The 10,684-nt window shown below is 43.7% G+C and overlaps 1 protein-coding gene and 1 pseudogene across 1 annotated transcript; both read left to right on the top strand.

The window, feature by feature from the left end:
* The first annotated feature begins 827 nt into the window (after positions 1-827).
* On the top strand, positions 828-3,373 carry LOC117861924 (sodium/hydrogen exchanger 6-like; annotated as a pseudogene).
* A 1,932-nt stretch (positions 3,374-5,305) lies between these two features.
* On the top strand, positions 5,306-9,052 carry LOC117861006 (heat shock protein 81-1). The gene is made up of 3 exons (XM_034744458.2): positions 5,306-5,555; positions 6,317-6,739; positions 7,317-9,052. Exons 1-3 carry the CDS (start codon positions 5,430-5,432, stop codon positions 8,862-8,864), a joined length of 2,097 nt encoding a protein of 698 aa, XP_034600349.2. The 5' UTR covers positions 5,306-5,429; the 3' UTR covers positions 8,865-9,052.
* Positions 9,053-10,684: the final 1,632 nt, after the last annotated feature.

The raw sequence follows: 10,684 nt of genomic DNA, 5'->3' as shown, positions 1-10,684 counted from the left end.
ATATATGAAGTTTCTGGTTGTTTTTTAAGGATAAATGACCATAAAGTACATTGTTTTGAATCATTATTCTTTTTTTCCAACTGCAAAATCCTGCTTGTATCTATGTTTCTTCAGCAGTCTACTGATCGTGCTCCAAACTCTAAATCTGTTTGCGATCTTTCGTGCTACTAATTTGTCTAGCAAACAGTTATGTTTGGAAGCTATAATCATCAGTGTGATTTATTAGATTCTTAAATGATAAGCCCTTTTCCATAAGTGAAGCTTGATTAATTTGATTTTAGCTTCAAATCTAAATCATGTCCCATTCAGCAGACATGTAGATGAGCTCTGGAGGGATGCAAAATCTGGGAACCACACTACTTAGATGCACACCCCGCCTTGCATGAGAGATGAACACCCACTTGCAAGGCATGTGCTTGCTGATTTGGAAGTACAAAGAGGAAGGATTAATTGGACTTAGGATTATTTCTTCTGTCAAGATGAAAAACCAAAGTTGTAATATATTTGGGCATATGGACAAGGATGTGTCATTTGCAAAGTAGAAAAATTGTTTTGTTGATGAATCTTAGTGAGCAAAAAGCTTAGTGCATCTAAATTGTTATGCTAATTATTTTGCTTCTTGTAGGTCCATCTTATAGTTCTTTCTTGTTAAGGTGGTTTGTTTTATTTAATTATGTTGTAAGCCTATAGCAACGCCGGGCACGATCCTAGTAGTAGAAAGAATAGTAGAGTGCAGAGCTACGAACGAATCAAATGAGGCACCAAAGTGTTGGGACACGTGGAGGGAACTTATGCAGTTTGTGCGGTGCGGCGACCGACGAGGGGGTATGGCGGCGGCGGCGGCGGCACCGCGACGGAGGAGCAGGCGGCAGGGGTGGGGATCCTGCTGCAAATATCGATGCTGGTGCTGGCGTTCGTGCTTGGCCATCTCCGCCGCCGCAGGCTCTACTACATCCACGAGGCCAGCGCCTCCCTCCTCATCTGATTTTATATTTTTCAGCCTACATAATCTGGAAAGCTGCTTGTTTGTACTATTCCCATACTTCTCGTAAGTGCATCTTACTTGAATCATTGTCTGTTTGCCTTTGAGGAATGTAGGATTAATTGACTATTTGTTTTCAGGTACATGCTAGCTTAAGGCTTTGGTCTATCTGGCATAGTCTCAATACTTTTTACTGGAATTGTGGGTGCAACTTAATTGAGGCATTCATGGTCTCATGGATTTATTTTTCAACATTTTATCTGAAGTTGCTTGCAAGATGATGGAACTTTCATTTCAGGTGATGAAGAGATGAACATTTTCAAACTTGTCACAAGATTCCCAGCGATTCACTGCTGCCTTTTTCCATCTGCTTTCATCATTGGCAGAAACTTTTGTGTAAGTTAACACTTGGATGTATTTTTGTTTTTTATCTTTCTTTTTTTAAGAAACTATATGCATCTCTCCTGCGTATTAGAGAGAATGTGTTTTTGTTTTGAACTTTTGATAAGCATTTAAATTAACGTCTAAGCACTACATAGGTTCATTTATTTGGTATTTGATATTACTATGGAGCGTCAAAGCTGGTCCCACATTGGGTTCATATTTTTCTCAATTGTATCCTTCACCTTTTTTTTCTGATGCTGTTTTGCACTGCGCATCATGTTTCAAAACAAAGATACCTTATAATGTACATATAAATCCTTCCTATGTGATATGGTATTGCTTTTTCCTTAGCATTTGTTGTGGTTGACTGATGAAGATCTTCATATTAGTTGTGAGGTATTTTTTCAATGAGCCTTGATCAGTTCCTATTGATTGAGACCCTTGAGGGGTTTTAGTTTATTAAAAAAAATCTCATAAGCTAGAACACGAAAAGTAACCTAACAATTCAAACAGCCTAAGATATCCAATACATCCCTCTGACAGCACCACTGTCATAAAAAAACAAAAGAAAATAAAAGATCCAACAGCTGAACAGCACCCGGTGGACTTTGCAATAAAATCAGCATGGTCTGTAGAACTTAGAATAAGATAGCTTTACGAGCTTAGTGCTTCTAGGTAGGCTCTATAAGGAGATACATTTGTATTGTTTACTCAAGTTACTCTGCAACTTTTCTCATGTTCATTTATTTTGAAGGGCTGCAAATATTTTCTCGTGTGCCTACTTGCTAAATATGGTACGGCCACCCCATTGGAAAATATCCAAGCAACACCAACTAGCACTTTGGTACAGTGGTAAGCAGGCTGACAAGAATGCTCACTAATAAGTATAATATTTCTGTCGTTATGTTAAGTGTTGGTCGCTTTTTGCATGACCAGGGCTTAGAGGGGCAATGGCTTTTACACTTGCTCTTCAGTCAGTTCATGATCTTCCTGAGGGCCATGGCCAGACAATTCTGACTGTTACCATATCTATAGTTGTTCTATCAGTAAGATATCAAACTGCACTAGAAGATATATAGTAGAAGGACTTTTGAGGTTTACCGACTATTGAAAAAATCAGTGCAGGAACTAGGAAATTATGTTGGCTCTACTGACGGTGCTGCTACTGTAAAACCTTCCAATCCAGGGTACTTACGATTGGAGGCTCAACAAGCACAATGCTTGAAGCTCTACATGTGATGGGGAATAGTACTAATGATCATCATCCACCATTTGAGGTATTTTCTTTATAACAAGCAGGATATATGGTACTGTAACTCTGCCTATCAGAGTGGAATGAACTAATTAGCTTGTCCTAAACATCACATATTTAAAAACGACAGGAGTAATAATATAGCTTTTACCAACACCACATTTGCTTCAATAATATCTATACTATGATGATTGCTGGCGTAATTAAGTTTCTCTTCAATCTTCCATAAATGTCATGATTAAATTGTTGTTGGTTTGGGACAGTACAATGCACTTCAATTTTTTTGACTTATTTTTTTGCTGTTAAAATTTATATAACTGATGAGATGAGGTGGTCCTCAACATTTTGGGCTGCGTTATTTGCACTATGTTTGAGGCACATAGTTTAGCTCATAAATATGACTGGTAATGATCTCTGAGTTGTTGACTGCAGGAGCAGGACAGTTCTAACGGCAAGAATGTTGGCAATATTGAACTACATGGCGAGGTTGGCAGTACCACTGCAAGCAGGTTTAAGCTGAAACTCAGAGAGACCCAAAGATGGTAAAGTTGGATTTGTCATCAGAATAGAATCACTTTTGTTCCCGGGAGCAAGATTTCCAAAGTTGCTGATACACACTCTGCTAGTTCATCGTTACGACCTCTTTTTTCTTCCCCTCTTATGTCCTTGCAGCACACCTTCCTTCACTGCACGACAGAAACTACCTTACTCCGTTTTGTAATTCACAGAATGGCGATAGCGATGACGAGGATTAGGATCATAGTATGTTTCTTGATAGAAGACTTGGAGAATTGTGCGCCTCCAAATCCGAAGCAGATGAAGGCATGAAGCACCACGGGTACCTGGGAAGTTGCAAGACTTGGAGAACCGTGTATAATCGGCTGGACGGATGAAGTGATATTTTCCAGTTCAAAGGAGATGCATAGCAGTTTCACTCTTTGGACCTTAGACTGCACCAGTACACCAGCTAGCAAAGCAGTGAGGAAACTAAGCACTTTGTTTTTCCATTAGATTAGATTATATTAGATCCGCATGTAAACAATAGGCGGAGTGCACGTGACAAGTCAACATGCTACCGTTTTTACCAATTGCAGTTGTTTTCAGGAACACATACAATCAAAATTTGCATTCCAGCATCATGCTACGAATAGAATCAAGCCTGTGGGATCGTATACCCAACTCAGTTCCCGTTGGGCGTTGGCTGTTCCACTTGGTGCCCCAGGTTCAGGGACCAGGGTACTGATTCCGTTTGCGTTGCGAAGCAAAGCATCATTCTTTCGCTTTCCCTTTTTTTCTGTCAGCATCGAGCTAAACACGCTGGATTATAAATTTGTCGCGGAATGAGTTTACCCAGTCTGTATCTTCTTCTTTTTCTTCTTTTTTGCTGAAAAACGGCTGATGAATAAAAAGGATGCATGCCAAAACTGTTTAAAGAGTCGCGTCCGTAACTCTCTCTGCGGTAATCTGAAATGTGTTGTCTGAACACATCGCTGGAAGTTTCAAAAAAAAAAAGAAGAACACATCGCTGGCCGTTCTGTATGGGTGCGTTTGGTTGCGAGAACGAAGTGGGACGGGATGGGACGATCCCACTTCGTCCCGCGTTTGGTTGGAGGACAGGTGGGACGGGGACATCCCTACGAGGGAATATACCCTCCAGATGCGGGATGTCCCCATCCCACCAAAACGAGCGGACGGGGGCATCCCACTTCACCCCCGTCACGCGCCGTCCGCCCGCACTGGTGGAGGGGGCGAGTTTGGGCGGGGGGAGCCGCCGGCGGAGGGGCCGGTGCGGGCGAGCTCCGCCGCGGCCGACGGGCGGGAGCTCCACCGCGGCCGGCGGACGCGAGCGGGGCCGGCGGGCGCGAGCTCCACCGCGGCCGGCCGGTGGAGGAAGAAGATATCTGTTAGTATGACAGGTGGGCCCCACGAACGGTGTTAACAGAAGAAGAAAACGGTGCTCGTCCCGTCTATAGCGATTTCTCCAACCAAACAAAAAATTAGAACGGACCCATCCCATTCAACCAAACAAGAAATGGGATCATCCCATCCCGAAAAACTGGAACGGGACCGTCCCGTTCTACATTGTCTCCCAACCAAACGCACCCTATCTTCACTGCGGACGTTTGCGGACGCCTGAAAGACAACACAGGGCAATTGGCCGGTAGTTGCTTGGTAAACTACACCGACGCGCTTTCTTCTAGAAGCTTCCTGCAAGTTGCATAGCGCGGTGACAGGGTCTACTACTCTCTACCGCCGCGAAAAGGGAGGAATCCCACGGAATTGGGAAATTATTGCGATCACGACAGTTTTCGTTGGCTGAAAACATGCCGATTTCTTTTTTTTTTTTACCAATAACATGCCGATTTCGAAAAGGGATTTGTAGAAAAACGGTGCATCGTGCAAACCTTGGACCAAAAACCTTTCGTGCGTAGGATAGTCAGCAAGCAATACACGAGCTCGCAACTGCCCGTTAATCGTAAGGCAATCATGCTCCAAACCCACCTCGCTCTAGAACCTTCCAAGTCTGAAAAAACAAAGACACAACGCCCACTGACTCGTGGGCCAGGACGCCTCCCGTACGCCTTGCGGGCCCAACGGCAAGTCAGTCAACCCACCCCCCGCGGCCAGCACGCCTTCCCGTCTCTGGTAGAACATTCCAGAACCCCTCCTCTCCCCTCCCCGATAAATCCCCCACCCCCACAGGCCTCCGCATCTCGTCCCATCCCACGCTTCCGCGGTTCCCCTCAAACCCTCGTCGCCTCCTCCCAAGCACCGCTGCCCTCTCCTCGCGTTCGGAAGTAACGTCTCGCCATGGCCTCCGAGACAGAGACCTTCGCCTTCCAGGCGGAGATCAACCAGTTGCTCTCCCTCATAATCAACACCTTCTACTCCAACAAGGAGATCTTCCTCCGGGAGCTCATCTCCAACTCCTCCGATGTAAGTTTCCCCTGACCCCGACCGTGCTCTTCTGTTTGCGGTTCTAGATCTGTGCGCTAGACCCTAGCGTCGTTCAATAGATTGTGGGTTCCGCATCGTGCTCCGGATCTGGTGATGGGGGGTTATGTAGGGTTTTGTACTAGTTCGTCGTTGACTATTCAGCTTAAATCCGCGGCATATCACTTCTTAAGTAGTAAAAATATAGATCATAGTTTTGTCGGATCTCGGTTGTGTCTGTGGCATCTGTACTTGCAGGGTTTATGACTAATCTGAACGATCTGATACCCTAGTGGGAACTGTGAAAGCGTGGTTGATTTTGATAAATGTAGTCTTTGTTATGCTGGTTTTGTTTAGTACGTGCTTCAACAGCTACATGGTTAAGTTGATTGTGTGCTGATGCAGTTAATCGTGCTTATTCCAGTGCTAATCTAGAATGTACAAATGAAAGCATGATTGGTCTTGATAAACTTTATCTAGTCTCGCTAGATTAAGAGTGTTGGTTTATGCTGGGAAGGTAGAAGGCTTTGTAGTGGGTGCTTCAACAACTACATGGTTAAATTGATTGTGTAGCGGTTAATCATGTTTATATAGTGCAGTGCTTATATAAATAGCTGGTCACCCTATTCTGGCAGAGCAACCTCCAGATATTAGTTAAAGCTGTGCAAGTTTCATTTAATACTTTCTAAGCACTTTATTATATTCTATATACTGAATGATGTACGAATCCAACCCTGAACTTGTATTTTTGTGGGCTTTTACAGGCCTTGGACAAGATCAGGTTTGAGAGCTTGACGGACAAGAGCAAGCTCGATGCCCAGCCAGAGCTGTTCATCCACATTGTTCCTGACAAGGCCTCCAACACTCTGACAATCATTGACAGTGGTATTGGTATGACCAAGTCAGATCTGGTGAACAACCTTGGTACCATTGCACGGTCAGGCACAAAGGAGTTCATGGAGGCTCTGGCTGCTGGTGCTGATGTGTCTATGATCGGTCAGTTTGGAGTTGGTTTCTACTCTGCCTACCTTGTTGCTGAGAGAGTTGTTGTGACCACCAAGCACAACGATGATGAGCAGTACGTGTGGGAGTCTCAGGCTGGTGGATCCTTCACCGTCACACGTGATACCTCTGGGGAGCCCCTTGGCAGGGGTACCAAGATGACCCTCTACCTCAAGGATGATCAGGTATAGCAGAAACTTCCCGGATTAGTGCTTGCTGTGTGTTAATAGTATTGGTGATGCTGCCATAGCCAGTTGTTTACTGTTTTATAAGATTATTTGTATAGTGCTGCTGCTTTTTGGCCATGGTTCAATTATGCAATATTAGTTTGTGCTGATGATACGGTGAGCTGACTTGAAACCATATATAACTATGATATGTTTGGTTTGTTAACTGACTGTAAATGTGGATGAGGTTAGAAGTTGGTTCAATCTTGTAGGATCATTTGAGATATTGCTGTTAGATAATGTGTTTCCCAGATTGGTAGGAACAATGTAGCATGCTAGTTTTTAATCATAGTCTGTTTCTTTTTCTGGAATGACTGCGCGATAAACATGTGTTCTTCTGGAATGCTATTTTTAAGTATAGTGTAACTGAAATTCTGACCATTATTTTGGGATTATGTCAAGACGTTGATGTACTGATAATAACTGTATTAAGTTTGCTGTTGTACTGAACCTTTAGGATTTTCTGAAGATTTAAGTATCTGAAAGTAATTCTGTCATTTTGTACTCTCTTATAATTTTTTTCTATTTTCTGCAGTTGGAGTACCTTGAGGAGCGACGCCTCAAGGATCTGATCAAGAAGCACTCTGAGTTCATCAGCTACCCCATCTCTCTCTGGACTGAGAAGACCACTGAGAAGGAAATTTCTGATGATGAGGATGAGGAAGAAAAGAAGGATGAGGAGGGCAAGGTTGAGGATGTTGATGAGGAGAAGGAAGAGAAAGAGAAGAAAAAGAAGAAGATCAAGGAGGTTTCTCACGAGTGGCAATTGGTCAACAAGCAGAAGCCTATCTGGATGAGGAAGCCTGAGGAGATCACCAAGGAAGAGTACGCTGCTTTCTACAAGAGCTTGACCAACGACTGGGAGGAGCATCTTGCCGTGAAGCACTTCTCTGTTGAGGGTCAGCTTGAGTTCAAGGCTGTCCTCTTTGTACCCAAGAGGGCCCCCTTCGACCTCTTCGACACCAGGAAGAAGCAGAACAACATCAAGCTCTATGTGCGCCGTGTCTTCATCATGGACAACTGTGAGGAGCTGATCCCAGAGTGGCTGAGCTTTGTCAAGGGCATCGTTGACTCTGAGGACCTTCCCCTCAACATCTCCCGTGAGACCCTCCAGCAGAACAAGATCCTCAAGGTTATCCGCAAGAACCTGGTGAAGAAGTGCATTGAGCTCTTCTTCGAGATTGCTGAGAACAAGGAGGACTACAACAAGTTCTATGAGGCCTTCTGCAAGAACCTCAAGCTTGGCATCCACGAGGACTCCCAGAACAGGACCAAGATCGCTGAGCTCCTGAGGTACCACTCCACCAAGAGCGGTGATGAGCTGACTAGCCTCAAGGACTATGTGACGAGGATGAAGGAGGGCCAGAGCGACATCTACTACATCACTGGTGAGAGCAAGAAGGCTGTGGAGAACTCCCCCTTCCTTGAGAAGCTGAAGAAGAAGGGCTATGAAGTCCTGTACATGGTGGATGCAATTGATGAGTATGCCATTGGCCAGCTGAAGGAATTTGAGGGCAAGAAACTCGTCTCTGCCACTAAGGAGGGCCTGAAGCTTGATGAGACTGAGGACGAGAAGAAGAGGCAGGAGGAGCTCAAGGAGAAGTTTGAGGGCCTCTGCAAGGTGATTAAGGAGGTGCTGGGTGACAAGGTTGAGAAGGTGGTGGTCTCTGACCGTGTGGTGGACTCCCCCTGCTGCCTGGTCACTGGTGAATATGGCTGGACTGCCAACATGGAGAGGATCATGAAGGCCCAGGCCCTGAGGGACTCCAGCATGTCCGGATACATGTCCTCCAAGAAGACCATGGAGATCAACCCTGAGAATGCCATCATGGAGGAGCTCCGCAAGCGTGCTGAGGCTGACAAGAACGACAAGTCTGTGAAGGACCTTGTCATGCTGCTGTTCGAGACTGCGCTCCTCACCTCTGGCTTCAGCCTTGACGACCCCAACACCTTCGGCAGCCGCATTCACCGCATGCTCAAGCTGGGCCTGAGCATCGACGAGGACGAGACCCCGGAGGCTGACACCGACATGCCCCCTCTGGAGGACGACGCTGGTGAGAGCAAGATGGAGGAGGTCGACTAAGCGCGCCCGGGTGCAACTTTTGAGTCTGAGTTAGCTTAGCTGTTCTGGTTATCCCTGAAAGTTGAGTTGTCGGTGTGTTTTGTGTGGTACTTTTCCTAGCCTGCAATGCGTGGGGCTAGATGCTATGGTGCCGTGGATTATCGAACTGCGTAGGTTAAGTATCGGTGGTATAATAGTGTTATTATTAACCTGCTGTCTTCGAATTACTGTTTTTTCTCGCTTTGCAATCTGTTCTTTTAGGAAACGGTCGGTAACGATAATATACATAAAGGATTAACCGAAATTTTGCCGGTTTCACTAGTATTAAACTAATCAGTGGCAACTAATAAGAAATTGAAAAACTCATTTAATATGGTTATTGGAGATGATATTATTTATATGAAAACAATTTCAAACGTGCTCTGGTAGGTGGTAAATGAGTTAGAGATTTTCTGTTGCAAATTTCATCCCTATTTTTGTATCACTTTCTTTTCTTAAGCTCAATTTATCCACTTTACTTTCACTTGCAGTGCATTTTTTTAGTAGTTGATCCGAATTAACTGGGCATTTGCGAGTTTTGCGGATTCAGCTGTGGCTTTTCAAGCCGAGAGGTTAATAAAATTTGGCCCCAGCCTCTGCGTTGATTACCACTAGGCAGTGGTCTGCACTTGTGATTGTATGTGGATATGTTACACCAAAAAAAGATTTGGTGGCTGATCAGTGTGCATATGATCGTGTAAATCCAGCAATGATGTGCATTAGCCATGTTAATGGGGAGTATTTCATATAAAAAAGGTAATACAAACCATTAAAAAAGTGGGTAGTAGTACTTAACATATAAAATTAGAGTGTGGTAGCACCATGATGCAATAAACTTAGCCATTTTAATGAAGTACTTTATATATGAACATAGGGCTCCTCTATCCTAAATTATTAATCATTTCGGTTGTGCATAATAAAATTTATAAATTTAGAAAAATCAAAACAGCTAATACTAATTTGGGCTGGATAGAGTATAATATCTGACGTAACATTTACTTTATAGATGAATTATGGGTTCTACAATGTATGACTAGCATTTTCAAAGTAATATGCAAGGATGCAGCAATTTTCATCAGTGTTACCAGAACTATTTTCTAATAACACACATAGTTTTATTACTCGAATGTGATGGCCAACAAACTGGAGACAATAGGAGTTGTGGTTCAGATGATACTCCCTCTATTTATGAATGCAAGGCATATTTTAATCCATGAAAAGTTACTAACCTCAGTCAAATCACGTTTAGTGCAGTAATAAAGTAACATCAATAGATTGTCTTGATGATGAGATTAACTACTTAGTAGCGATTGCCAAAATGTTGCAAGAGAAACTAGGAGCCAATATATACTTCGGAAGACTTTTTGCCTATCAAAATACATCCACAATTTATTGGTAGCTTCATTACTTCAGTGATGGACTGCGGGCCTGCACCTCCAAATCTAAAGCAGATGCAGCACCACATGTACCTGGGGAGTAAGATTTGGAGAACCGTGTATAATCCGCTAGAATTTTTAGTTCAAAGAAAATAATTAGCAGTTTCATACTATTTTACTACCTTAGGCCGCGCCAGTACACCGGCTAGCAAAATAGTGAGGAAACTAAAGCTAGAGCACCTTATTTTTTCCATTACACACTAGATTTGATTAAACCCACATGTAAACGATAGATGGAGTGCGCGCAACAAGTCCAGATGTTACCATTTACCAATTGCGCGCATGGAACCAAAATTTGCATCCCAAATTCAAATTACTAATAAAAGCTATCAAGCCTGGGATCGTGTACCCAGCTCCGTTCATGTT

Source organism: Setaria viridis, chromosome 6 (genome assembly GCF_005286985.2).
Source record: "Setaria viridis chromosome 6, Setaria_viridis_v4.0, whole genome shotgun sequence".
Lineage (NCBI taxonomy): Eukaryota > Viridiplantae > Streptophyta > Magnoliopsida > Poales > Poaceae > Setaria > Setaria viridis.
Note: the sequence above shows the minus strand (reverse complement) of the source record. Positions and strands in the feature narration are given on the sequence as shown.

Bases quoted from the DNA above. Each gene is read 5' to 3' on its own strand.
- LOC117861006 (XM_034744458.2), top strand. From the start codon at position 5,430: ATGGCCTCCGAGACAGAGACCTTCGCCTTCCAGGCGGAGATCAACCAG. The intron at 5,556-6,316 runs GTAAGTTTCCCC...GGGCTTTTACAG, and splicing joins TCATCTCCAACTCCTCCGAT to GCCTTGGACAAGATCAGGTT. The intron at 6,740-7,316 runs GTATAGCAGAAA...TATTTTCTGCAG, and splicing joins TCTACCTCAAGGATGATCAG to TTGGAGTACCTTGAGGAGCG.